The sequence below is a fragment of the Suillus clintonianus genome (genome assembly GCF_016758775.1).
Source record: "Suillus clintonianus strain FC179 chromosome Unknown DEU56scaffold_69, whole genome shotgun sequence".
NCBI lineage: Eukaryota > Fungi > Basidiomycota > Agaricomycetes > Boletales > Suillaceae > Suillus > Suillus clintonianus.
The window spans coordinates 122136-149664 of NW_024539293.1; the positions used below are offsets into that span (position 1 = coordinate 122136).

A 27529-nucleotide genomic window follows, 5' to 3' on the forward strand; every position below is an offset into this window, starting at 1 on the left:
TTGCCACCGAGTGCGAGCACGTCCCAAATGTGATTACATGGTGGCATGAGCACCGAAAAACATATCCACGTCTCTCCCGCATGGCGCTCGACTATCTAACAATTCCCGGTACGTTCAACTAACTTCTTGCTTATGCCCCACACTTAAATACTAACACTATCAACTCAGCTACGTCTGTCGACGTTGAACATATTTTCAGCCGAGGACGTCTTCTGCTATCTCACGTTCGGAGCCAGCTATCTTCACAAACCATTCGAGCCTTATTGTGCGTCGGCATTTGGAGCAAGCTGGGATTGGTACACGACAATGATGTGAAAGCTGTTGCTGTGCTAGAGGATGTCGAGGGTGAGGAATCGAAGCTGCTTGATGGCTGGGATGCCATTAAGATTTAGTTAGTATATTGTTTGTACCTACTACAGTGTCTATTCGAGTTTCTATTCGAGTTGCAATGCATGGGTCATGGGTTACCCGCCATGGGTTATATACCCATGATACCCACATGTACCCTTGTCGAAACCCGTACCCGAGCTGACCCTTGGGCCATGGGTACGGGTAAGCGGTGGGTATGGGTCCGGGTAAGCTCGTGGATACCCACGGGTTACCCATGCCATTGCCTAGTTGTGATGTTCAAGGAGACTTTGGGTCCAAGCAGGTGCACCCGTTGATTGTGATCGAGCTGGAATGGATTTTCTTGAGCCTGATTCGCGTGCAAAATACAAATTGTGTGTGGTCCGAAGATCCCTGAGCAGTGGGGAAGCGTGCTTTCAATTGCTGGAGAAGGACGAGAGCAGTGAAGGTCACAAATGAGTGCAACTTCATGCGGCAGAGGGCATATGCGATGAAATGCGGGAGCTTGACTTGGGAGTTAGAAGAAGATGGGGGGGTCGGCAGGCCTAAGTGTCGGAATGTCGAATCGACATGGCATGTCACGGTCACATGGGGGTGTGATGACAATCGAAGTCTCATGTACGATGTCTTCCTTGCAACACCACTCCTTCCTTCGGGTGCTTTGTATCGTGAGGTGAAGTTTTCTGGTAATGAGCAACTCAACAAGGACATGATTGGCCATGTGGTGGATGCTTACTCGCACCATGTTCTTGTTGACTCCACATCTGAGATTTTGATATCTGACATTCAAGGTATGTCTCGTGTTTTTGATTCCGAACAGCTGAGTATTGATACTAATGGACTTCGCAGGCATCATAGCTCCAGACCATAGTGTCATATTGTTCGATCCTCAAGCTCATATGTACGTTCCTTTCACGGCCGCTACCATCTTTAGCGTGTCCATATCTGACCACTACTACACTGAGAATTGTCACAAACATTGTCATGACCCAAAAATAGGATTGTGACACATGCACATAGGGTTATGGTTGACGGAAGGATTTCCGGAAATGTTGCATAGACCATAAATTAAATATAACCTCGACACCGGCCTTCCTGGGTATTGCTGACAGCCGAGCCAACCTTTGCACAAGGTCTGCACAAGGGATGAGCAACCAAGGGAGCAAAATAATACCACAATGTTAGCGCGGTAACATGAGAGTAAGGTTAATATCAGGTCCCATCGACACTTCATCACCATTGCATGTATACCATGGTGACATTAAAACTCAACTATATATATATCAGAACATAAACTTCCAGCGACGGTAAAAAATATGGGAGCAATCCATCATTATTATCATGGTGTATCTAAAGTATAGTAGGACATAACATAAGAATCACCAAATAAGTTTGCTATGAATTGTCTTTTGCCAGTCCACAGTCACGGAGTCGAGGGATGGAGCGAGGGACGTTGTACTCGGGTATTTTCGTAAGTCAGCTTGGAGGACCTCTGTGAAAAATCTATACAAATCAATGATGAGATCAAATTAACGCACAAAATTCAAGAAGCAGTGAAACACACTGTTTAACGAATTCTTCAGCTGCCTGTGTCGTAGATGTATTCTTCTTAGCGTCATCCCTGAGCTCACCCAAAAGAACATCAATATAGCTCCAGTATTGATTAAACGTCCAAGTGCACTGTGTGACTGTTGAAGGGCTGGAATCGGCCTCGTCACCTTCCATATCTGCTGGCACGTGTTCATGGTTGCTGTTCAAAGTGACTTCCTCTTGGGACTTTGCGCTCTCTGCAACGACAGTCCGGAATTGGATCAGTGAAGAACGCTAGATTAGAGTGAGTGGAAGACATGGCGGGGTTTGTGAATCAACTTGCCAGAAAGGCCACACGAGACCAGTGTGCTGAAGTAATCTCGGTGCAGTTACCTGATAATGACCGACAGAGCGCATGGATATTTGATCCTCTATCAGCGGAAGTAACGATCTGTGTTCAAAACGTTAAAAATATCATAGCAGCTCAGGAATCGACAAACCTTTTGTTTCATGCTTCCGCGCTGCTGCATAAGCAGTTCCTTAATCATCGAGTCCAACTTATTCATAAGTTCGAGATCCTGCAGGGCGGCGAGGGGTATCTTGAATACAGAAGGGTGTTTCTTTACGAATTCCTGGAACATGTTAATCTTTATTTGTCAGATAAGAATAAAAAAACTCACGAAGAGGTTCTGAGACAAGTGCATCACATATCCTGAGAGATTCGGAGACAATAGGCAAGCGCGAAGCCTGTCGGTGAGTGATTGCTTGAAGCAATGTAAGAATAGTAAATATATGAGAGTCAGACCTGTACCTTGAATTCCGCCGAGCTAATGAGCTCACGAGCATCATCTCTCGCCTTTCGCTTGTCTAGGGCAATGAGATGCCCCATGATGTTTAGTAGCATCTCCTTTTCGGGTTTCTGCATGGATGGATGAATCTTAGTACACTTATACTGTACATCCTGATGATTTAGACTTACTGTAGCAAATTCTTCTAGCGCATCATCAGGTAACCCATTGGTCCTGCAAACGTCTGTAGCGCAAGTCTTGAGCCGCTTGGTCTCAGCCTCTGACTCTGTAGATTTGATCCGTCGTCTGACCTCGCCTCGTGTGACTGACCGAAGTGGTGTTCGTGCCGCAAGTGGGGATGACGGCAGGCTAGATGTAGCAGCCCGGGGGAACAATGATACAGGTGCCTGTTGGAGTCGGAATTGACTGAGGTAGCTCATACCCAGCACTGCGCGATGAACACACTGAACAGAGACGGTGTCAGAGTCAGCCCGAACGTGATGCGTTGCACGTGACCGAAAATCCATTGGCAATAAGTACAACTGATATTGGTAAATTTGAATCTGCGTAATCGTACTTGTAACTTGGGGTAAAAGAAAGTAATACAACATTGTGAGCGCGTGATGTGAAATCAGGTGGACTGAGTTACAGGATCAACAAGTTCTAAGATAGCATGAAGTCCGTCGTGATTTCCGGTGACAGCGTGTCGCGAAATTATTTTCTTAAATGCCTCCCTTGATACATGCTTGGGGTGGGCTGCGCTGTCTCCCATGTCACAAATCACCGATGGTCTCTGGACCACGATGTTCATCCCGCTGTCGGATAAGGCGAATCTTTTCGTGGCGGCATCAAGAGACAACCCTGGTGCATTCAATAATTTCTTGGCAGCTTGCACGCGCTCAGGGGTTGTCTGGGAGGAAGACAGTGCCTCTCTCCAGAGGAATGACTGTGTAATGCGGAAGGTCTTGTTGTTTCTGGGAAGTCCAGACGCGACTGCTAGCTTCGCTTGCGCGAGATCAAGTAAGTGGCGGAGTAAAATGCGATCCATGAGTTTGGTATCCTAGCCAATAATTCAAGCATCATAATTGCATTAGATAGTTGATACTTACCGCACCACTAACCCACCAGCGGTTTCGATGTGCTCATCTTCAATCTCCTCGATCCTCATTAGCATGTACGATTTCTCTTTCTCGCTAGCTTCCTTCTCCTTATCACTAGCTTCCTTCTCCTCCGCCCGAAGCTTCTTCTCCTCGAGAAGCGAACTCTCAAGGTCCTGAATCCGTGAGCTGTCCTGCTGTTGCTTATCTTCCAGGTCCTTGATGCGTTGTCTGTCCTCTTGTTGTCTGTCCTCCAGGAATTTGATGCGCGATTGGTCAAGGGTATGCTCTTGCTTGAGGATGTTGCATTGATGTTGAGTGTCCTTCAGCTGCCGCTCCACCTCCTTGGCGTATCGCTGAAAATTTAGTTTCGCGTCCTCCTCCCTCCGCAGCTGATCACGTTGAAATGACTGCAGGGTCGCATGAAAGTCAACCTGTTGTTCAACCCTCATATTTTCCTTGATTCAAAGTGCGTCATTCATCGATACAACTAAGTTGATCAGCTCCTGACTTTTCATGTGGGCGGGGCTCGCCAAGGATTGGGTCGCGGTTGCCGCAAGCGAGGGAGCAACAGAGGGTGATAGCTGCTTGGAGGGAATGATCACAAGAATGTGATCTGCCGAATCACACACGCTCTGGATTGTCATTAGGTTATCCTCGAGCATGGAGGTACCATGCACATCTGGAGGTGGCGTGAATGAATTTTCGTTTTGATTTAACAGAAAAACACTTACTTGTAGCGAGAAGAACGGAATCAGGATCAGGATGAAGGTCAGGTACTTGTAACCATTCTTTATCGAACTTGAGTCGAGCTTGATGCTGGAGACAGGCTCTGAGCTGGCCGATGTTGGTGATTGTCTCCCCAACCCGATAAGAAGCCACGGTAGCCTTTTTGACATAGAATGCGTGGATGTCGATATGAGCAGTCATGTTGCAGCGAGACAGTTTGCGGTGAATTGTGAGTAAAGTTTGTTGGTCTCAGCCCAACATCGTATGTATTCCCTCGCTGTTTCCACCCTATTCTATAAATAGCTTTCACCAGTTTTCATCGGTTCTCATCGCTTTTAATCGGTTTATCGTGCATCAAAAGAATAAATTTTATTCAAAGTCCCGCGTGAAAATGAGTATTTGTAGGGGAAGGAAGTGGGTACATAAGGGGGCCTTGGAATACAGAGGGGAATACATATGGCGCTGGGTACATTGGGTGATGGTAGGTGCCTGCATATGCTGGCATCGGAGGATGATGGGAAGCGGGTACATGTACTGGCGTTGGGGGGATAGAGAATGCTGAATGTGCAATTGGATGGACCGCTGGTTGTGGTGCTAGGGATGAATGCATAGGAGGTTGAAAGGAGGGACCCGCAGCTACTTTCTGCGCCTTCTTATCCTTCCCACCTTGCTTGGGCTTACGGGTAGCACAATCAAATACTGGAGGGGCGCTTCCAGTACATTCAGCTGTGTCTGTGGTTCCAGCCTTCTTTGCTCTGACAGTCCTTGCCGCTTTTAACCGTACCTCTCGTGAGTTTGGCAAAAAAGGGAGGCTCATTGCCATGCGAAGGGGTTGGGGGATGACCTGTGATATGAGGGCGTAATTGTGCAGTGAGTGGGCATTTAAAACAAAATGGCTCGCGTTTTTATGCACAAGTGATGTCTTGGTCTTTGTCGTCTCAGTGCGTTCTTGTTGTATGTTGACAGATACAAACTCGCCGCAGCTCGATGATGCGCAGGCATGCTGTATGTTTACAGCAGACAAAATGTTCTGAAGTATATGCAAATTAGCTGCTTGCAAAGAATGAAGAATGGGCTGCTCTTACCGAGGGCAATAGTAAGTGTTCTTCATCAGCAAGTTGCAACTGAGGTAATCGCAACTGGGGGTGGATATCAGGTAGAAAATGAAGAGGCCGGATAACAACATGACTTGCGACACGAGGGCTAGATTCTGAAACAATGATTTCGACAATCTTTCCGATAGACATCTAAAAGCGCATAAGATAACAGCAGCATGGCAAAAGTAAAATCCTCACCTCAGCAGGCAGCTGTCCATTGCCACGCAAAATGGCATATTTTTCGATGGCGACCTTGTCCCCGTTCACAGCAATGACCGAAGACGCCTGAAATATGGCATTGTTTGATGACTTGATCTCTGGCCGGAGCATGCTTGAGCGTGTTGATGTCCATGGGACAGGTGAGGTCTTTGATGAAGTTGGAACTGTTGCCATGCCTCGAAAATTGCATACATGAGAATTAAGAACGGACATGTTGCAACGAACTCACCTGGATGATTCTGGTGCACTGTGGGAACACCCAAGAGGTGCCGCTGCTCTGGGTGATCGGAAATATAGTTGAGGACACCTGGAGCAGCGTGCACCCACCGCTTGCTTTTCGACTCCATCCAAAAACCCCCAGTAGCGACATGCTTGAGAATATCATTGTATGCAAACGCGTTGCATGAGTCGCGACTCGGAGCTTGACGGTTGCTATGAACGCAGCTGAGTCGGAAGACGTGGTTGAAGGATTCGAAGTGTTCAGTTGAGAACAAGATAGGTGGCCCAAACCTTCGGATATAGGCCGGAATATGGAGTAAAAATGGAATTTTGATTTGGTGAGGATGATGCTAGGCGCGCACTGAACTGAGATATTGAGGAAATCGTCAATAGTACGCGTAAGACAAGCCTGGTATCGCAGACATGAAATGAGTTTGTATTCATGGGTCAGGGTTGGGGAAGGCGTACCAGATATTCCTCAACATCATCAATTCTCGTATGCCACAGCAAGACCACCAACTGTCCAATGACGGTCCATCCATTCAGGACAGTAGACGGAACAAGATCGTATATAAGAAAAGGCATGATCTGAGCAAGACTCTTAAAGTGTTTGCCGATCAGGCTACCGCTGTACCGACAGATATACTCTGCGCCAAGAGTGGGTGAATTAAGGCCATCTTTGTTGATATTGTCCAATCTGGTTTGGAATATCTTGACGAGGTGCGTTTTGTCGAGGATCCAGATAGTCTGACCCCAAAAATACTTCACAACACCAAGGAGAATGGTATGGAGAATCTCTGTCGGCGTGTCTTGATGTATGTTGAGCCCTGTCATGCTAAGCAAAGGGTTGATATGATCTTCCACGGGGAGACCACCCAGCATTTTCTCAAACTCCCTCTCCAATGTCTGTCGGACCTCTCGTTCGTTGATCGCCGGTTTCCCAGGTTCTCGTTTCCGCAGACGCTTCCCAAGTTCCAGGAGGCGGTTCACAATTGATGCGGAGGTAGTGTCACGGGTGCCAGTCGACGAGACAGCAGCCTGGACTTTCGTAGTTCCACCCGACAACTTTGAAAGCTTGATCTGCTCGAGAATCTGCTGAATTGTTTCTTCTGGTCGACGAAGCTCTCCAATCTAATGCACCGCTTCAGAAAATTGATCGCCGACAAATACAAAGGCTTACCTCGAATAATTTAAGATACCCTTCATCAGACTGTTTCACAGACATCGTACCTCCTACTTTGCATGTGCGACAGAAGTAATTGCAGTGTAAACCGCCGTGGCTACACTCTTCCGCCTGCATGGGGTTATCTCCTGCGTCAAATAGGCCATAGGGGATGAGCATCACCTCATCTTTGTATTTGCAGTTGTACGCAACAATGCCCTCATCCGCGGCAGCCCTGATGGACACGTCAACAAGACAAATAGACTGAAAAAATTGAAATAAACAAACTCGATTGATTCTTTGACGGCTTTGGCGATCTCCATGGGTGAAGCATGCGGCAAGGATGACACAAAACGAACACAGAATTCCTTTTCAAGCATCTCGCGCGGCATGGAGGCATTAGACATGTACACCGCGTGGTGTTTGTTCCACTGCTTCGACACATTCCCAGAGACATCGTCCATGAAGATTATTAGGGGAACAGTGAGGACGAGTCGACCATTTGACTTTTCGCGCAGGGGGTTGGGCATTTTTGCAGCGAAGGGCTGCGATGTCACTAGAAACCTATGAATAGTCACCTAAACGATAGAAAAAATTACCTACATGTAAACCCGCACAAATGAACGTCAGCCTGCAAGTCTATGTAGGTCCGCTGAAACAATGAAACTTCCAATATGATGCGCTCAGGATCTACTGCAAAACCTGCCTAGAAAGAGATATTAAATTAGAAGTTAGAATCGGATGGTGATTGTACCTCTGTCTGTACAACTGGATGTCCCAATGCAAGGACCTGCAATGATGCTTGCTCAGCATCGCAACTAGAGATATTGGCTTGAAAGAAACGCGTAGGAATAAAGAATCCAGTTGTCGACTGAAGCAGCTCATTCCGGAAGTAGATACCGCCGTTGACGCGAACAGACGGGACAAGTAGTTCTTCGGGAAGCTCATGCAGCATCTTCGATCCGTGGTGCACTTGAGACATATTCCCTCTCCCATCTTCAGGATAGTCCTGCATGCAGAAGCGAGTGAGAGGGTTGGAATAGTCCTGGTGAGGAAGATCAATCAATGTTGACACTAAAATAGATGCACGTACCATAGCGATTGCGGAGCCAATTGAGTTTATATAAAAGATGTTACCGGAAGATGCTGTAACCTTGCGAGTGGGATTTCCGATGCAGCTACGAACATGATCTTGAGCTTTGCGAAGCGCATACAAGGTAGGCACATTTTGAGCGCCCATTTCACGTGCCCAACTAAGCACAGCTTTTTTCTGTGCCTCTGAAAATCGCAGGCGCGTCGAACCAAAGAGGAGGTCTGTGATAAAGGTCTAGCAGGATTCTGTAAATTTGTTGATAGATCAAAATAAAATGAAACATACCGCTTTCGAAGGCCATGGATATGTGGAATCATCCATGCACAGTTGATTGTTGATGCGATCCTCTGAAGCACAATTAGTTATTTCTCGCATGACGTACACAGTATCTACATACCTTCACCCTCCAAGAACAGTCCAAATTCGTTATCGTCGGGAGGAGGGTCCAGCATGTCATCATCGTCAAGTCCAAGTTCATCTGCAAGTGGCTGAAGAGAGCACGTAAAGAGTGCGTCACCCCGGTTTCGAGCAGCAATAAGTTCACTGTAAAGGTCGGGTTCCTCAAGCGCAAACATTCGTGTTGATGGATCCCACAGTTGTGGTAATTTGAGTTCATGGTCATGGCCGCTGTCATCATCCTCCGTACTCATCACCAAAGGGGAGGAAGGTGTTATCGGTCTCTCTGGGTCTTCCGGTGGTGGAATATCGTAGTCCAGGCGGGAATGAGCAGTGGGAGTGAGGGGAGGTGACGGTGACGGTGACTGGGCAGGCAGTGAACAAATTTTCTTCTCCTGAGTGCGCAAACTAAGGATAAGGCTGTCCTTATGAATTTTGGTAGCGCAGTGTTCAGCAACATGACAGGTCTTCATATCTCGCCGCTTCCCATTACGCTGCGGGCAGATCTTGCATACCACACGTCCACCGAGTTTCTGTAATGAAAATACTGAGGAATATCAATATCACTGTAAGTCTGTTGCTGGCATAAAAAGAATTCGTACTTTGGGGATCAAAGGGAATTGACCTTTGATAACCTGTCCTGGCCATGGTGGGGCAATGTTTGAAAGCGCTCGAAGCAAAGGCAAAAAACATTGAGAAAACAGGCGACACGCTGCAAACACGTTATTAAGCTTGAATAATGATAGGAGAAACTTCAAGACGTCATCCGTTGTCTTCTTACTTGAGGGTCTTATATAAAATCAGTGTAAAATGTAGTGACAATCACAACTACACTTTGATAAGACTAGAAGTTGCCAGCTCCTCAAGTTCACGGTCAACAGATTTTCTACTTCTCGGTTGATAACGTGTTGTTCGTGGGTGGTCAAAGAGTAAACAAGTTACCTCCTTGTTTGAAGAAACTATATAAACTGTGTCTGTGGATTTGTTGTGTCTGAAAAAAAATGATAGGTATGTTTCACCCTAGTAGGTCGTGTTTCAACCTATGAAAGTTTGTCTCAACTTTGTCATGTTCTCCTGTTTCGTATCTCCCTTCCTGTAAAAGAGAGAGGTCTTTGTTAAGTGTACGTAGAGCTTGGCTCAGTAAAGTAGTGATGAGTAACTTAGTTATCTGGACAGCCTACCTGTGGGCTCTTTAACCTGAAGTTACTTTGTTGAAATGATAGTACTTGCACTCTCACTATGTCTTGCCTTGATCTCACTCTCAGATTAGTGGGATAGGTTTAAAGTGTAAGTTTGTCTTAGTCTTACTTCAAGGCACTTGGTTTGCCTGCACTTTGACTATGTCTTGCCTGATCACTCTCAGATTAGTGATATTAGGTTTAAAGTGGGAAGTTATATTATGCATGGGTGTAAAATGGGCTCCTTTTATACCTTTTTGGAGGCCAGATTACTAAGCATGATTCATCACATGGATTGGTAAGAATGTGCTTACAAATCCTACCATTTGGTGTGCTGAGTCAGCCTTTTTACTAAGTACATTATAAATACACTGTTATCTTACAAAGCATGATGAATCAAAGGTATGAGTCATCTCATGGATTGGTAAGGTGTGCTTACAAACCAAGCCTTTTGGTGAGCTGAGTCATCCTGATTACTAAGAAGATTATAAATACAGTTGCAAGTCTTACAAACCATGACGAATCAGTGACAAAACACGATGAGTCAGGCTGAATCCTTACAAATCACCTTATTCCCCAGTCACATGACCTGATTACAAACATGATCAGTCAGCTAGGGAGAAAGTCTGATGAATAAGCCAAGAAAAATAGAAAGAAATGGAAGGTCACAGAACAAAATAGAAATACATAGAAATCCCCGTGTATAATACGAGAAATGAAACACGAGAAATGAGGCTTCAGAAAACAGACTGATGAATCAATGAAAAATGATAGAATCACTTGGTGATATGGTAGAGTACAGTTCATTATACCTTCCTTATCTTTTGTATAGCACACATGTCATGGTATGGACTGCATACCATGCATGACACCGTGGGAATACTACCTTGTCTTCGATCAATCAACACAAAGTCTTCAATCAACACACTTCAATCAACAAAACATTGTCAATAAAACAACTCTCACCACACGGTGCATGTCTGTCGTCAACAGCATCATCCACACCTCGCCTCTCCAAGCCAATGAAGGCATTGGCTTCACACCTGTTTTCCTCTCCATATCTTTCCAAGGAAGTACAGCACAGTCTGCACAGTCGAATTTTGGTACCATTGTAAGTACTCTTTTAATTCAGATTCCTTGACACCATTCACCTTGTCTACTAGCCACTACAGGTCACAATTCTATGGCCGCGAGAATTTGGAGGGCAGGCGGTGCCTGTAATTCGCCATATTTCCTGGACAGAATTGGTTTCAAATTTCGAGTCGCAGTCTGTCCCACAGCTCATGGTGAGTCTTGAATCGTGCGCAGCGCTGACACACATTGAACCTTACATTCATGCAGATACCCTTCTTGCCACTTCCGCCATCTTTCAATCCCTTGTCCGAGGCCAGTTGGTCTGTGCTCACCAGACAGGTGGAAACTTGGCTGGTTGACACCATTCGGGACGTTAGAGCGCCTGAGTGGGCTTGGGGCTGTGACGCATTCTGGATGGCATTCATTGCCGCCAATCCAGACTTTCCTCGGGGGCCCTGGCCTAACTGGAACCCTAAGATCAGTTTGGAAGGGAAATTTATTGAGTCTTGGACGGCGGACAACCTGACTATACCAGCTGATAGCCCTCTCAGCCAGGACATCCTGGATGAGATTCGCACAAGTATATGGGATGATTTTCAGCTTATTTTTACCGTCCCTCCGTTTTTGTAGCGTGTTTCATCTAGTTATATTTGTTGTTTGTAAATTAGATCAATCAATGCTTGCCCTCGTTCTGCCCGATCATGCTGTGAAGCACCGGTGTTAGAGTAGATACAGAAATACAGTAATACGATAACACTATGACTGTATTGCAAACGCACAACATAGGTGTGAGGCCAACCAGACCTCAGCATTTGACCCTGTCGCAATGTTAGGCTATGATGGTTTGTAATATGTTAGTACATGATAGTGGACCGTCCCTGACACCATACTCGTCAGAGAGGATCCCAATATCTGCTTGACCTTTGCTACCAATATCCTTTTATGGTTTGCTTCATGCCGCCATTACTACATTGACGGAAATCCTTTGGTAAATGTATATATTATGATAGTACTGGGGTTCGCACAGATCCCATAAAGGTATGATTACGCATGCTAGGTTCAGGTTTATCCCGATTAGCAGTGTAGTGAGAATCAAGACTCGGGCTATTGGGACAAAGGCCTAGTGATATGCAGGGGTATGGGTAACCCACGGGTTTTTGGAGGGTTTTTTGGAGGGTATGGGTAGGGGTACAAAATATTTAACCCGCAAAAAACCCGTACCCATGGCGGGTAACCCGCGGGTATTTGTAGTACATAGTGTAGAGCTTGATCAGGCAATTTAAACGGTGGTCTGATCATGCAAAACCGTTGAGATTTGAGCAAGATATGATCATTATAAGAAAAGGACACAAAATGAAAGGACAGCTCATACATTAACCAGACCTCAAGTGTTTGACAAGATAATCAAGATAACACTAGCTTCAGATTAGACACCTAAGTCATTTAACAACATTCACATTTTCCTTAACTATGCGATCCTATCTTGTAATGCTCAAATCTTGCTCAAATCTTAACCATTTGACATGATCAGACCACCATTTTAATCGCCTGATCAAGCTCTACAATATGTACTACAAATACCCGCGGGTTACCCGCCACGGGTACGGGTAGGGGTGTACCCCTGGCAAAAACTTTGTACCCGTGAAAAAACCCGTACCCCTGGCCAGGGGTACAGGTTTTTGTGGGTAGGGGTAGGGGTACAGCTGAAAATACCCGCGGGTTACCCGTGCAGAACACTACAAAGGCCCCAGCTGTTTCAAACCCTTCATGACTGCAATCAATTCTGCAAGGACTTAGGACTCGAGCAACACATCCCGGGACTACAACATTAGCCAATCCACCATTCGAGCCTTCTTGTACTTGTACTACTCTCTCTTACTTTCCTTTGCTAATTTTCGATCTTAAACACATCAAGCCTTCTTCATTCCATATCATACCACTATAGCTGGATACAGTACTCATCAGTCCTAGTTTTGCGTTGTCGGACACGTTCTTATAAACATGGTTCCACGATAATTCGCGCGATACACGACTCGGACCTACTCGGACACATCATCTAACAAGAATAGGTGAATATTCTAAGTGCGAGTTGTAGGAATAATTGTGGCTAATATAGCATAACTGATAAGTTAAAGGTGGCGCATTTATGCATACAAAAAAACTAAGGAAAAGGATCAAGGATTGGGTGAGTATTTGAGCTCGTTGTCGAGGGCAGCGAGCTCTGGTGTTGTTGCGGCGGTGTTATAAAAATAAATGAACGCGGCAATATCCGAGTGAGCGAAAAAGTATCTCACGACTAAATTCAAAATTCCAAAAACAACCTGATACGTCTGGGCAACGGTACGCCAGCGAGAAAGCGAAGAAGATCCGGATCTGCATGAGGCTGTACACTAAGCTTTCAACGCCCACGGTGAGCACCTCACCTCTCCAGGTTTCAGTGGTCGAATTTCTATGTACGTGCGCAATTCAAACATATCTATCTGGATTTTGTGCTCATGAAAGGCAGTGTCGCTCTTCGGCTTCATTCTCCCTGCGTTATTGACAATCATCGTGTAACTCGATTACGATAGGATGGCGGCCTGGGTGGAAATGTGCCAAGCGGCCTTGCAGAGGTGTCTCCCCGGTCATAATCGATCAACAACTCTCAACAATCTTGCCATCAGCCGTCATGACAGATTCAAGCAGCGGGGTGTCCCATCTGACCTTGACGAGGCCATCGAGCTCTTTCGGGCTGCACTACTCATCTGCCCCCCCGGTCATTATTTTCGACCAACGTCTCTCAACAATCTTGGCCTCAGCCTTCATGACAGATTCAAGCAGCGGGGCGCCCCGTCTGACCTTGACGAGGCCATCGAGCTCCAACGGGCCACACTACTCATCTGTCCTCCCGGCCATTTTGGTTGACCAGACTGTCTCAACAATCTTGGCCTCAGCCTTTATGACAGATTCAAGCAGCAGGGCGTCCCGTCTGACCTTGACGAGATCATCGAGCTCCAGAGAGCTGCACTATTCATCTGCCCCCCTGGTCATTCTCTTCGACCAACGTCTCTCAACAATCTTGGCATGGGCCTTTATGACAGATTCAAGCAGCGGGGCGTCCCGTCTGACCTTGACGAGGCCATCGAGTTCCAACAAGCCACACTACTCATCTGCCCTCCCGGTCATTCTCTTCGACCAACGTCTCTTAACAATCTTAGCATTGGCCTCTATGAAAGATTCAAGCAGCGGGGTGTCCCATCTGACCTTGACGAGGCAATCGAGCTCTTTCGGGCTGCACTACTCATCTGTCCTCCCGGCCATATTGGTCGACCAACGTCTCTCAACAATCTTGGCACGAGCCTTCATAACAGGTTCAAGCAGCGGGGCCTCCCGTCTGACCTCGACGAGGCCATCGAGCTCCAACGAGCCACACTACTCATCTGCACACCCGATCATTCTCTTCGATCAACGTGTCTCAACAATCTTGGCATCAGCCTTTATGACAGATTCAAGCAGCGGGGCGTCCCGTCTGACCTTGACGAGGCTATCGAGCTCCAAGAGGCTGCACTACTCATCTGCCCCCCTGGTCATCCTGATCGACCAACGTCTCTCAACAATCTTAGTGCCAGCCTTTATGACAGATTCGAGCAGCGGGGCGTCCCGTCTGACCTTGACGAGGCAATCGAGCTCCAACGGGCCACACTACTCATCTGTCCTCCCGGCCATTTTGGTCGACCAACGTCTCTCAACAATCTTGGCCTCAGCCTTTATGACAGATTCAAGCAGCGGGGTGTCCCGTCTGACCTTGATGAGGCCATCGAGCTCCAACGAGCCACACTACTCATCTGCCCACCCGGTCATTCTCTTCGACCAACGTGTCTCAACAATCTTGGCATGGGCCTTCATGACAGATTCACGCAGCGGGGCGTCCCGTCTGACCTTGACGAGGCCATCGAGCTCCAAGAGGCTGCACTACTCATCTGCCCCCCCGGTCATCCTGATCGACCAACGTCTCTCAACAATCTTAGTGCTAGCCTTTATGAGAGATTCGAGCAGCGGGGCGTCCCGTCTGACCTTGACGAGGCCATCGAGCTCCAACAGGCCACACTACTCATATGCCTCCCCGGTCATTTACTTCGACCGACGTATCTCAACAATCTTGGCACGAGCCTTTATGACAGATTCATGCAGCGGGGTGTCCCGTCTGACCTTGACGAGGCCATTGAGTTGCATCGAGCTGCACTACTCCTTTATCCCCCTGGTCATTCTGATCGATCATTATCACTCAACAAACTTGCCCTCTGCCTTCGAAACAGATTCGAGCAGCGGGGTGTCCCGTCTGACCTTGATGAGGCATTTAGGCTGTATGCGCAACTCTCTCATATAGCTCATGCAGTCTCTCGTATGGATCTTACTGCTGCCAAGTCGTGGGCCACCTCAGCCGAGGAGACGAACCATGACTCTGTACTGCTTGCCTATCAAACTGCATTGAAATTCCTAGATCAGCATGTTACTATATTGTCATCTTCTCCACTCCATTTTGATATTGTCAGCATGGCCACTACTTCGCTTGGAATGGACGCTTTCTCGTGCAGTGTTCGTCATGGTGCGCTCACAACTGCTGTGGAAATGGTGGAGCAAGGCCGTGCAGTATTCTGGACTCATTTGGCACGCTTCCGTACACCCCTCGATGAACTCTCTATGTCTGGTGACTCCGGCGCAGCCTTGGCAGAAGAGATCAAGCAGCTTAGTTTTCGCCTTCGTAACGCGTTCGACCGGTCTACTGAAGACCCGTCTCCGCAAATCCGGCAATTGACCATGCAATGGGAAGACGTCATCTCACGCATCCGCATGCTGCCTGACTTTCCTCGATTTCTCCTGCCCCCGCTGTTTTCCGACCTCCAGAAATCCGCTGAAGAAGGCCCGGTTGTCATCGTCAATGCTAGTCAGTACAGCTGCGATGCCTTGATAATCCTAAGTGACCAAGATCCTGTCCACGTTCCACTTCATATTACGCAGACCGGAGTCTCCGAATTGTCTTCCGAGTTCCAGTCCCTTTCAGAACAATTTGGTTCTTCTAATCATCTGTACAAGCTTGCCAACATCCTCCGGAAGCTTTGGCATGAAGTCGTCGACTCCGTGGTCCAAGCTCTTAAAGAGTCTCAAGTTCACCCTGGCTCACGTATTTGGTGGTGTCCCACTGCCGATTTTACGCTGCTTCCCCTACATGCAGCAGGACCCTACGAGAAGAAGAAAGACAATCTATCTGACATTTATGTCTCCTCTTACACCCCCACTTTGGCGACACTTGTTCGTGCAAGACAGCAGGTTTCTGGAGATGCGTCCCCGCAACATTTTGTTGCCATTGGTCAAGGAAACTCTAAAGGGGCGAAGGCGCTCGAACATGTCGCTCCCGAGTTAGCCGTAGTTGCTCGGCGTCTCGCGCCCGTTGTCTTGGTCACGTCGCTCGCGGACGGCGATGCGACAGTTCAAGGTGCACTCGATGCACTAAATCATAATCAGTGGCTCCATCTAGCCTGCCACGGAATGCCGAATCGACAACAACCATTTGAGTCTTCCTTTGCCATGCGCGACGGGCCTTTAATGATCAAGGATGTCATTCGATCTAACTGGCAGAACCCTGAGTTTGCATTCCTATCGGCCTGCCACACTACTGTGGGCGGTGAGAAGAGTCCCGACGAGTCGATCCATCTCGCTGCGGCCATGCAATTCTCCGGATTTCGCAGTGTAATAGGTTCCATGTGGTCTGTCGACGACGAGGTTGCACGACAGGTTGTGTCCGCTTTTTACCGCAACCTGGTCAATGGGTCGGGGAGATTGGACTGCACACGGGCTGCGGTGGCGTTGCACAAGGCTGTGAAATCGTTGCGCAAGAAGATTCCGCTAGAACAGCAGATCGTGTTTGTTCACATAGGTGTCTAGTTTGCATTTTATGTTATCCTGATTGCTTTCAATACCCTGTTGTCCGTAGTTCTCAGTTAGTCAAATCATGTCTGCACGATACTTTTGTTTTTACATTGTGTACTAGTACTGCAAGCACCGTTCCATTGAATGATTATGCATCGCGTTGTCGAACATACAAATGAGTTGGCTGTTTACACAAGGACTTTGTGCGATGGACTGGTGCGTAATTCTTCCTTGATAATATATGTGGTTACTAAGACTTGGTAAGTTCGAGCGACATCAAGAACATCGCGTATCGCTCGACTGCGTTATCTCCTAGTGCGCCGACATACATTACAACCAACTCTCGTTGGCCTGCAACCTGACAAGGAAATTAATGTGGAACAAAACGATAAGGACAAACTCTCACTTCCGACACTTGTAGGTAAGCCTCAAGAATGACTTGGGTCGCGAGCGGCGGCACTGGAACGTCAGTCATCTACAAATAAAGGCAGAGGTGGGCAAAGAAACGTGTCACTGTAGGATACCTGCTGCTTTGTTAGTGAATATCAAACGCACATTATTCGACTTACTCTTATGATTCGGGATCAAAGTTTCCATCCCAAGTCCGGTTGCAAAGTTTCTAGCAACGAACCTGTCCGATCGAGGATGATCGCCAGCTGAGAAAAATGAAATGCGTGGTCTGTGGTGGGATTGACTGACGGTCAGCACACGGAAAAATCGATGCATACATGTACACCGTATCCTTCCTCCGTGAACGCTACCTAGTGTTTCCAACGTAGAGAGACGGTGGGCTTTCCGATGGTCACATCTTGGTCAGCATGTGTTCTCAACCCTTGGATTGACCGGGTTCGTGTGGAAGAAGAGCGAAGGAGTTTCGGGAGGTAGTGAAGACAAATACTCACTGTGTGAACATGAACCAGAAGATCGAGGAGCGAGGGATATCGCAAGCGATGTCACCGTTGCGTGCTACAGCCCGCGATAGTGTACTCGCGGGAAGCTGATCTGGCGAGGAAGCAGAATCAGGTAAACTGCAAGCTCATTATGAGCCATTTGATTCATCGCAACGTGTTCAGTCATTCGGCGCTGGATGCAGATCCTCGGTCTCACTGTTACTATATGCTGTTGATTGAGACTCACGTCATTATACCACTCGACACTCGAAGAGTCAGTAAGGATATGACAGTTTTTCTTGAGTCTCACTGATCCAAAGCCTTTCCTCAGGCTCAGCTAGCCTCTGCGCTCTCGGATCTTCATCGTTGGTCGTATTCTTCTGGTGTAGTCCCGGATATTGGCATAAACTGCCACATGATGGATCTAGTGTGGTACGTTCTAGTGCGTTCTTTTTTTCATTGAGGGTTGTGCGATGCGCATTGCGCAGGGATGGCATGGGTCAAGTTATGATTACTAACTACAAGTGCTTGCCGCGGCTGCGCGGCTCGTTGGATAGTTTTCGCGCACGGAGGCAACTTTGCCTACAACAAAATACAACCTGTTGTCAAGCGGGTCGATATTCGCTTGAGCTACGAAGTGATGCACGACAGCTTGAGCTGAGCAAGGTGAACCATGTTCGGAAAGGCCAAGATAGAGCTCTCCATCATATGTGACAGTTTTAGGCTTCTGAGCGAAGATATGGCGTGAGTTGGTCAAGGGATGAATTCCTGTTAGAATGGATGTGTTACGGATGAACCAGGCATGACAGAGGTTAGTGGAAAAGTTTGAAGTTCGCAGAAATCACAAAGGGCACGAGGGGAAACCGATGAAGGGCTGATTTATATTTTTGCGGTGTGTCAAAATGACGTCGACATTATTTGGAGCTTGAGCGTTGGAACGGCGACATGACGCAGTCGCCACGAAATTAACGATATGCTTGCGACAAAAAACAGAATGTGGAGTTTTGTTTATTGGTGTGGGCGGGGACTTGGCAAAGTCGTAAGTTATGGAGTGAATGAGCGCCGAGCGGTAGTGCTAGTCCTAGGAGAAGAATTAAAGTTCTGAATTGGAAGGCGTGTTTGGAAGTTGGTTAGGTAAGCGCACGCGGGTGGACGACGCTCCAAGGTCATCATAAGATTATATCATGATGTTGTGGATGGAAAAGTGGGTACAACTTAATACAACAGATTACTACAAGGACTCGTCGTCCCTTCACGAAGTGCGCGGGTGCTCGATCATATGATCCACATCATCATGCAGACTCTGCAGAGATGACATTGCAGCGTCAAAACGACTGTCTGCCTGACCATTCACAAGGGTTGCTCGTCTCTCCTGCAGTTGAGCCAAACACCGATCCACGTTTCTAGCGACCTCTTTTAACTCCTCGGTCGGAATACCATCATCTGAATCCAGAAAATTCTGCCTCGTCGCTATAACGAGGGCTGGTAGTGCCTCGACGTAGTCGCCGTGCTGCCACATGAAATGGCGTGCACGTCTCCACGATTTCCTGATGAGCGTCCGCCACTTCTCCTGGACATAGCTTAAATATAGAACCTTGTCTGACGGATCGATACACGCGAAGATCCCGACAAGGTAGCATCCGAGAGTCCAAGACTCGCATTCAAGAGCTTCATCGACTAGGGAAATGCACCGCTCAAAATGGCCGTCGAGGGTCAGACGTTGACGCCACTCATCATTCTTTGATAGGGCAAAGATGAGGCGGAAGTAGCAATCATCTCGATGCTCGTGGAAAGGGGTGTCGGGTATGGGTTGGATTGTATGGCCAAAATTTGGACAAACGGCGGTGAAAAGAGCGCGAGACAGCTCATCCAGGATTTTTTTGTCGACATCCGGTGTCATGGAGTCAATATTTGTGATGCAAGCCAGGTCTCCTCGAGCGTCAGAAATAGCTCTCAGGGCAGCATGCCGGACGCGGCGAGGTCTCGTGGGGTGCATCGAACGGATAAGCGCCCCAATGTAGGAACGGCGCTTGGTAGAGCTTCCTAGCCCACGCATGGCACTCAGCGTGAGCAGAGCATCAACTTCGGTTTCATCATCTGCTTTTTTTCCTGCTTCATCCACCAGGTAGTCCACGAGCCAGTCATACTCTTCACAGCTGGGTATCAGTCCGTCACTGTGACGCCAGCGCAGATCACCATCCCAAATCAGCTCTTCATCGTTCGGAAGTGAAAGACGGTAGCGCAGACCGTGAACGACCAACATTCTCAGAGCGGTGCGTGTGTCAGCCTTATGCTTCCGTCGAGCGTAGTTATGGTGTGTATTCTGAAGCTGAGCAAAGGCGAGACGGCCATCCATGAACGCATCGCGAATGAAACGACTCTTGCCTCCCCAACAATGCAAAGTAGCCCATGGTTTCTGAAGCAGGGATGGATTGATTTTCACCAACAGGGTGCAGAGATGAGCCATGGCCTTGCCGCACTTGACAAATAGCTCTTCCCTATCACGACATGCCCAGAAGTTATCGCGTAAGCGTGCGTATGCTGCTGAAGCGTCAAGCTCTGGCGACCATTGTACGAGAGGTACCATCGCAGCCGCAGCCTCAACAACTTCCGGGTTCGTTGATGTCTCGAGTACCCAGCACACAGCGGAAGATTTGCTGAATACGTGAGGATTCAAAGCTGATCTCACTGAAAGGAATACTTTGCAGATAGCTCTGGTCAGCTCTGATCCTGGTGTCTGGAAAGGACTGTCCGGACGCCACACTGACACGGAGATTGTGAGTCCATAGAGGAGGATGCCGACAGTTGTGAAGCAGATGATGACACTGGATATAGTCGTTTGCTCTGTCCATATGTTAGCGCTGAGCGACAACCCGAACAGAAGCAGCGAAATCTGGAGGAGAATAAGAAACGCCTGCAAGATGGTCCGGAGGTGAAAATGCTCTAGCCCATCTAGTTTCATCTGCCTCTCTATGCAGCGTTCCTCCAGAGATCCTCGTGCACGAGTTGCCTTGTACAAGTTAAGCCATTGCTTTCCCAGCACAGCCCCAAAGGCCGCCAAGACACTAGATGCGAGGCTAGCATAGCCAAGCGCTTGCATCCAGACGGTCGAAGAAGAAAAGTTCGTAGACGAGGAAATATTGCCAATATCATTTACAGCGTTTGGGCCGTTAACTGTGATTTGGATTAGGCGGAGTAGGAGGTCATTGGTAGTGTCTCCTGGGTTAGGCTGCATTCCGACGATGAAAGCAGAGTTGACAGCTGAGAATAAACCAGCCTGGTTCGCTTGTCAGATTTGTATTGGCAGGTTTAGACAGGAACGCACAAAAGTCAAGATAATGCCCATATCGTCATTCGCACGCGCGAGGAAGTCGTCATCGTACTCAGTAGAAACTTTCTTATACGTTTCCCAGAAGTTTGAATCGACGTCTTTGCTACGTTCCGCAATAGTAGACCCTCGAAGGACATCAAGGATTTGCTCCAGGGTATTGGACCTTCGATACAATATAGTCAGGAATCGATACCACCGTGCTGATAGGTTCTACTCACATATTAGCAAGCCCTCCTTCGATGGATACGGCAGGTTCCTCGATCTTTTTATGCAACTTGGTCCCATCCCTGTAAGCCCATAGGTGGTGCACTTGACTCAGTCTAGCTTGCCACTTACTCGCTGGCGGGGAGGTCGGTATCGACAGGTGTGGAACAGGGTCGGTATGACGCGCTTTGTGTGTTTCGGGGTGTGGTGGACATAGAGGGGGAAGAATTGGGTAATATTAACTCTGGTGAAGAACGACCGAGACATATACTCACTGAGCTGCCGTCAACGTTCATCATAGAACCTTATCTGTTGCCATCAATGCCAGAGCATAGGCTGTGTCAGGCTAGAGTAGGAGGAGTCTGCACGCCGAATTCGAAGCCTCGCTTTGGCGAGAACGTGATCGTTGTCCAATTCGCGTTTAGTGCTGGAGTCGATCGGACGGGATCGATTGTTACTATGCTTACTGCCCCCATGTAACTTGCAATCCCGAAATTTTCTAACATGAGGCTAATAGTAATACCACGACCAACTTTAAATAAAGTCACGCACCCATCATGGAGGTTGCTTGGAGAATTGTGAGTGTGCTACTAACTTAATCACCTGTTGCTCATCAGAGTGACCGACATGAACAGGAAAAAAAACTGGTTGTTCCTTCTTCAACGTTGTCAACATCGTCGGCTTGCTTCCATGATGGCTCAGCTTGCTCCAAACGCACAACCATTTTGCAAACATCAGTTCTCTCTCAAATAGTCACGGCGAATTGATCCCTCCGACAGGCCCACGGAGTCAGGGCTGCAGCTTGATCATGGCTTCAAAGATTAATACTTTGAACAATACTTTCGAAGAACTGCTTCAAGTTCTTGTACTGTATATGGTGTGGTCATTGTAAGAAGAATTGACGCCGACACAACAATTTACATATATACTTCAAGTTCCATCATTTCGCCCTTCTATCTCATGCATATGTCCACCACAACCCACAACATGCAAAGCGCGTCATCCCGACCGTGTCCCGCACCTGTCGACACTGGCCTCCCAACAAGCAAGTGAGTGCCATGCTAGACTGGCAGAGCGTAACACCTATAGATTTCCAGTGATGAAGACAAACCGCATACAGCAAGCGGGGAACCCGCCGCAGCCGTCGAGGGAGGCCCTGCTAAGAATCTGTAAGTATCAACCACTCACTACGGGACACCCAAGGTCTGACTATGTTGGGTGTTAAAGGTCAAAAGCCGACGACCAAATCATCAACGACCGCCAAGCGCTTCCTATAGCTCAAGAACGCGACAAAGACGTCGATACAAAGTTTTGGACGACATACGACAAATTTTCGACGGAGTACGACGATGACTTCCTTGAGCGGGCGAATGGCGATATGGGCATCATCTTGACTTTTGTGCGTTCATTTATACACCTGCCAATACAAATCTAACAGACGAATTAGGCTGGTTTATTCTCAGCCGTCAACTCCACTTTCATAATCGGAATGCAGCCTAACCCGGGAGAGACCACCAATATCCTGTTGTTCCACCTGATCCAAATGACAGCTAACGGCACAAGCGCTGTAAATGATATCGGCAATCTTTCCCCGTCCACGGGGTATCCTTCTTCGACTGTCTGGATGCAAACACTCGCCTATGCTAGCCTCGCGTTTAGCGTCTTGGCCGCGTTCGGGGCTGTGATGGGAAAGCAATGGCTCAATTCGTACAAGGCAGCTCGCGGAAGAGGGTCTCTAGAGGCACGCTGCATGCAGAGACAGAGGAAACTGGATGGGCTGGAATATTTTCACCTCCAGACGGTCTTGCAGGTGTTCCTTGTCCTCCTCCAGATCTCCCTGCTCCTCTTCGGTTTGTCACTCAGTGCCAACATGTGGATGCAGCAAGCGACGATATCCAGCGTCATCATCTCCACCACAGCACTTGGCACCCTCATTTATGCAGGCACTATCTTCGTGTCAATATTGCGTCCGGACAGTCCTTTCCAGACACCAGGAGCAGAGCTAGTGGTGGCTATCTACAAAAAATTCCACAAAAATTTCTTAGCAATCTGCGATCATTTCCCCCCGTACAGGTTGAGCAGGTTGCGCAGGTTGCGCAGATCGATTTTGACTCCTGATGGCACATCCATTAAATTGTCCGCCATCCGCTGGATACTAGAGACGTCCACGCACCCAGAAGTCGTCGAAGCTGCAGCTGCGATGGTACCTCTCGTGCAATGGCCGCGGAAATTTGATGCTGCCGCAATCTATGCACGCTTACGTGATAACTTCGTGGCGTGTAGTGACAGGGAGGAGGTGTTTGTGAAGTGTGGCAAGGCCATGGCCCATCTTTGCAGCCAGTCACTGGAACTCCGTCTAGACCTTCGTTGGAGACACATTTATACCCGGGATCGTTGGGGAGGCAAGAGCCGTTTCATTCGCGATGCGTTCATGGACAGCCGTAATGCCTGCAAACAGCTGATGAACACACAGAGGGAGGTCGATGAACGAAAGCATAGGGCTGACGCACGCACCGCTCTGAGAACAATGGTCGTCCATGGGATTTCCGATCATTTTTCACTTCCGAACGATGAACGCTTGATTTGGCATGGTGATCTGCGGTGGTGTCACAGTAACGGGCTAGTGCCCAACTGTGAAGACTTTGACTGGCTTATCGACTACCTAGCGTTCTGTTGGGGAGATGATGAGACAGAAGGTGATGCTCTGCTCGCGCTGAGTGCCATGCGTGGACTAGGAAGCTCTACGAAACGACGCCCCTACATCACGGCGCTTATCCGCTGTATGGGTTCCACCAGACCTCCGCGAGTCCGGCATGCTGCGCTGAGAGCTGTTTCTGATGCTCGAGAAGAACTAGCTTCCATCACACATGAGTCGATGCCACCAGGTGTGGACGCAACACTCCTGGACGAGCTTTCTTGCGCTATTTTAACTGCCGTACATCCCAATGATGACCAGATAGTTCACGACAATAGTCATCCCTACGCCTCTTTCCACTACGATCGAGAATATTGCTACGCCCGCCTCATCTTTGCCCTGGCAACGAATAATCAGTGGCATGAACGTCTCGCCCGTGATGGTCATCTCGAGCGGTGCACTTCTCTAGTGGAGAAGGCTCTAAGATTCAAGCCTCAGGTTCTCGGATGCTACTTTGCTGGGATCTTCGGGTGTATCGATCCGTTAGACAAGGTTCTTCCTCTCAGCCCTGCCCAGGAGAGGTTGTGGACATTCGTCAGGACAACATGGGGCTGGGAAATGAAACGCATGTACTCTGGCAACACTGTCATGGCAGCACCAGACGTCGTGACAGTGACTAGACAGTATCTGCGAAGCTGGGATAACAATGTTCCGAACGATGGGCTGACCGATCTCGCTCGAGATGTGCATGAGGCTTTGGAATTATTGCAGAGCGATCAAGAATTCCTTGTGACTGACTATCCAAACGCTCGGGCTGACGTTGATGCTGCACTATCCTCCATGCAGGGCTTGGACGACGATCTGCGTCGCATGATCGAGAATGCAAAGTCTTCGCAAAAGGACAACGGGGTGGCGTCTTGAAGGAAATTCATTGTAGGAGCTTGTTAGTACCTTGTATTTTTACCCTTCTTAGCAGCAACTTTGCCATATCATCTCCTGATGAGTTGTAATTTTACGTTGGGATCCGTAAACCTCTTCCTCACCTATACAACTTAATTTGTTCTACAGTTTCATGGATACGAACGATATTCTTCGACCTGCCTGCTGTATGAACGAAGACTATCATATTCACGCCAATGAATTTACCTAATTGCTATGTTATTCGAGCCAGTGGCTCAGTTTTCGATGGGGCCGTTGTCGCGTAAGAAATTATACGATTCGTAATACATGTCCGCAACAATTTTGTGTGGAGGACACAGGATCCATTCTGTGGGATACAAGCTTGTCTCATGGCTGCTACGATTTAATCAGGTACATCATACAATATGATACACAGTGCGCACGACCGCGAAGGCTGGCCAAAAACATGGTAAGGTAGGATTTTATGTATATTCTGGAGTAAAAACTTTAGCTTTCTATGACGCGAGTCGTCGCAGTCAGAATTGTGTATCGCAGGAAAGAGTGAAAATCATCTCACCTAGAGAAATTGGTGCAACATGTGTATCACATAGATTCTACAAGGGCCTCTTGGGAAGTAGCTTGATGATTCGGTCCCGCTTAACAGCCTCCCCATCCTTGCCAAAATAGCGGGTGGATTCGAAGGACCAGTGGTAATTAGCGATAATCCAGTCCTGGAGCCCTTGAACATAGATGTCTACTTGTCTGTCAACCTCTTCCCCCCACGACGGGAGGATAGCACAGTTGTCTTCAAAACGCTGCATAGCACTCTTGCACATCTTGCCAGAGTAGTCGACAGCGTCTTGCAAGTCCAGGCCTTGTTCGCACATGAGCACGGCAATCAGATTGTGTCTCATGGCGAGATTGCTCCACGTTATAAGAAAATATATCCTGTCAATAGTATATCAGCAGGAGCTCGGCGTTCGACAATGATAGAGCGTTACGTTGACCCAAGAGACATGATCATTGGCTGCATCCTCCGTCGCCATCATGACTGGACGCGACACTACTTCATCTGGGAGATAAATCTGAGCTGCGTATTCGATGAGGACGAAGCAAAATTTGCAGCCGCTCGCGTCTCTCCTGAAGGTGACATAAGATTCAAGATCATGGATGTGTCCCTTTGCACGGTTGTCCACCTCCTTCGCCCCAGCAATGAAGTACAAGTCCATTGCGTGGATCAATCGCTCGATACAGCCGGGGCCGCCCGTCTCCCTCAAGCGACTGAAGAATCTAAAAGCCGCACGAAGACAATGAGAAGGAGTGTGTGATAAAAAAAACATACGACGTACGATTTGCACATCTTTCCAGCAGTTTTGTTCGTATGAAAGTTGATGGGGTCTCGGAATGCAGAAATACAGCATTCACGCATACCCAAGGCGCTGTCAACATCAAACTCATCGAGCCGGTCATCTATTTTCCACGACCAGTTCATGAAGTCTGAACAGACTCGGAGACGGAAAGGATCCGCATCAGGGTAGCAAGCTGCAGTGAGGTAACCTGCACGCAGACCCACGAATTTGGTGATTTCGGGCTCTACAAGACGCCCTTCGTCAAATAGCCATTGTTCAGAAACGCGAGAGACCATATCATAGTGAGAATTTACTCGCAGGGGATAGTGGCAATCGTCGAGGAGGTCAGGTAGTACAATGAACTCTGAGGGCTCGGAGCGAGTGGTCGTGTGGGTTGCAGGAGGAGCCACGGGGGACATCTGATTCATCGAGAACGTCAAGATGATTGGGAGGCTCAAGTTGGGAGATAAGTTTCTCTGGAACCATGGCTGTATTTATAGTAAATGTGTCATTTTCGCTCGGATGATCGTGTATTTCGCAAGTGGGGACTGCAGGTCTGAATGCAAGAAACGAAATTGTGGTGCAACCTCGTATGACGACAGTAATAACGAAGCACCGTGAGCGAACGTTTAGATTTAATCCGAGGACTTCAAACACGTCAAATGGGGCATGTACTAGGACACTGCATTATGGTTAGTGTTTCATCGTATGTGGTAGTCATAATCACATTCATGACGTACCAAAGAAACTGGGCAACTAATTTGTCACCGCGAGGTTGATCTTAATCCGTCTGCAACACCTATAAGAAAATGAATGAGAGCGGGGTTTGGGACTCGTGAAATACTTATCGTCTCACAAAGAGGTTGATGTTTCGCGAATACCAATAAATTCAATGTCGCGATGTTTGATTCTGCTTTCGGGAACCGGCACTAGTAGGGTAGATTAACCGACATTAATAGGATACTCGTGTATTCGACCGGAATTTAGTGAAAGACCGCTGTCAGTGTGAACGAACCTTCGAGGATAGCGGGAACTTCTTGTGAGGCTTCACTGTAGAAGCTTCGCAGAAAAACGTTAGCAGATTTTGCAAGAGATTTGAAAGTTTACATCTACAGTCATTTGCAGAACACTAGGCCATAATGAAAAAATACTACTTACACAGCGGTGTATCAATTTCTATTTCAACCCAGATACGAAGTATGGGGCTCGCGGCGGCAAGGAACTGACCGTCGGAAGTTGAGACTTTGTGGTCCGACTTGTTGCCGAATATTTGTGGTATTGGCAATTTGGTAAGCCAGGCTGGTCACGAGCCTAAAAATAACGTTGGAACCGTTGAACCTACGTTAATGTTGTGTTCAACCACGGAACTGCATTATATCTGGA

General features: G+C 47.9%; 13 protein-coding genes across 13 annotated transcripts; 4 read left to right on the forward strand and 9 right to left on the reverse strand.

Moving 5' to 3' along the window:
• Positions 1–964: 964 nt before the first annotated feature.
• On the forward strand, positions 965–1355 carry DEU56DRAFT_915527 (uncharacterized protein; the record flags this gene model as incomplete). Its single annotated transcript, XM_041357750.1, has 2 exons — positions 965–1139; positions 1198–1355. 2 exons carry the CDS (start codon positions 965–967, stop codon positions 1353–1355), a joined length of 333 nt encoding a protein of 110 aa, XP_041205542.1.
• Positions 1356–1727: 372 nt separating this feature from the next.
• DEU56DRAFT_742033 (uncharacterized protein) lies at positions 1728–2519 on the reverse strand (the record flags this gene model as incomplete). Its single annotated transcript, XM_041348901.1, has 4 exons — positions 1728–1851; positions 1913–2172; positions 2234–2329; positions 2379–2519. The coding sequence occupies 4 exons, from the start codon at positions 2517–2519 to the stop codon at positions 1728–1730; spliced, it is 621 nt and encodes a 206-aa protein (XP_041205543.1).
• A 778-nt stretch (positions 2520–3297) lies between these two features.
• On the reverse strand, positions 3298–3726 carry DEU56DRAFT_742023 (uncharacterized protein; the record flags this gene model as incomplete). The annotated part of the gene is made up of 1 exon (XM_041348899.1): positions 3298–3726. A coding segment is annotated over one exon (429 nt), but the record flags the coding sequence as incomplete, so codon positions are not given.
• Positions 3727–5246: 1520 nt separating this feature from the next.
• DEU56DRAFT_694690 (uncharacterized protein) lies at positions 5247–5522 on the reverse strand (the record flags this gene model as incomplete). Its single annotated transcript, XM_041347201.1, has 1 exon — positions 5247–5522. A coding segment is annotated over one exon (276 nt), but the record flags the coding sequence as incomplete, so codon positions are not given.
• Positions 5523–6158: 636 nt separating this feature from the next.
• DEU56DRAFT_689894 (uncharacterized protein) lies at positions 6159–6359 on the reverse strand (the record flags this gene model as incomplete). The annotated part of the gene is made up of 1 exon (XM_041347101.1): positions 6159–6359. A coding segment is annotated over one exon (201 nt), but the record flags the coding sequence as incomplete, so codon positions are not given.
• Positions 6360–6474: 115 nt separating this feature from the next.
• On the reverse strand, positions 6475–7719 carry DEU56DRAFT_872701 (uncharacterized protein; the record flags this gene model as incomplete). Its single annotated transcript, XM_041355801.1, has 3 exons — positions 6475–7158; positions 7208–7424; positions 7478–7719. 3 exons carry the CDS (start codon positions 7717–7719, stop codon positions 6475–6477), a joined length of 1143 nt encoding a protein of 380 aa, XP_041205547.1.
• Positions 7720–7784: 65 nt separating this feature from the next.
• DEU56DRAFT_742039 (uncharacterized protein) lies at positions 7785–8932 on the reverse strand (the record flags this gene model as incomplete). The annotated part of the gene is made up of 5 exons (XM_041348902.1): positions 7785–7895; positions 7944–8234; positions 8283–8516; positions 8568–8629; positions 8686–8932. The coding sequence occupies 5 exons, from the start codon at positions 8930–8932 to the stop codon at positions 7785–7787; spliced, it is 945 nt and encodes a 314-aa protein (XP_041205548.1).
• Positions 8933–10808: 1876 nt separating this feature from the next.
• On the forward strand, positions 10809–11616 carry DEU56DRAFT_819419 (uncharacterized protein). Its single transcript, XM_041354019.1, has 3 exons — positions 10809–10967; positions 11020–11142; positions 11198–11616. The coding sequence occupies exons 1-3, from the start codon at positions 10833–10835 to the stop codon at positions 11558–11560; spliced, it is 621 nt and encodes a 206-aa protein (XP_041205549.1). The 5' UTR covers positions 10809–10832; the 3' UTR covers positions 11561–11616.
• A 1885-nt stretch (positions 11617–13501) lies between these two features.
• Positions 13502–16852, forward strand: DEU56DRAFT_915531 (CHAT domain-containing protein; the record flags this gene model as incomplete). Its single annotated transcript, XM_041357751.1, has 2 exons — positions 13502–13811; positions 13839–16852. The coding sequence occupies 2 exons, from the start codon at positions 13502–13504 to the stop codon at positions 16850–16852; spliced, it is 3324 nt and encodes a 1107-aa protein (XP_041205550.1).
• On the reverse strand, positions 16768–17361 carry DEU56DRAFT_819432 (uncharacterized protein). Its single transcript, XM_041354020.1, has 2 exons — positions 17244–17361; positions 16768–17195 (listed from the first exon to the last, which is right to left on the reverse strand). Exons 1-2 carry the CDS (start codon positions 17310–17312, stop codon positions 17088–17090), a joined length of 177 nt encoding a protein of 58 aa, XP_041205551.1. The 5' UTR covers positions 17313–17361; the 3' UTR covers positions 16768–17087.
• A 3391-nt stretch (positions 17362–20752) lies between these two features.
• DEU56DRAFT_698294 (uncharacterized protein) lies at positions 20753–21160 on the reverse strand (the record flags this gene model as incomplete). Its single annotated transcript, XM_041347275.1, has 2 exons — positions 20753–21004; positions 21053–21160. Coding segments are annotated over 2 exons (360 nt in total), but the record flags the coding sequence as incomplete, so codon positions are not given.
• Positions 21161–22553: 1393 nt separating this feature from the next.
• DEU56DRAFT_697980 (uncharacterized protein) lies at positions 22554–22961 on the forward strand (the record flags this gene model as incomplete). Its single annotated transcript, XM_041347266.1, has 2 exons — positions 22554–22661; positions 22710–22961. Coding segments are annotated over 2 exons (360 nt in total), but the record flags the coding sequence as incomplete, so codon positions are not given.
• A 2450-nt stretch (positions 22962–25411) lies between these two features.
• Positions 25412–26565, reverse strand: DEU56DRAFT_872704 (isoprenoid synthase domain-containing protein; the record flags this gene model as incomplete). Its single annotated transcript, XM_041355802.1, is given in 4 exon segments — positions 25412–25671; positions 25691–25745; positions 25799–26087; positions 26147–26565. The coding sequence occupies 4 exon segments, from the start codon at positions 26563–26565 to the stop codon at positions 25412–25414; spliced, it is 1023 nt and encodes a 340-aa protein (XP_041205554.1).
• Positions 26566–27529: the final 964 nt, after the last annotated feature.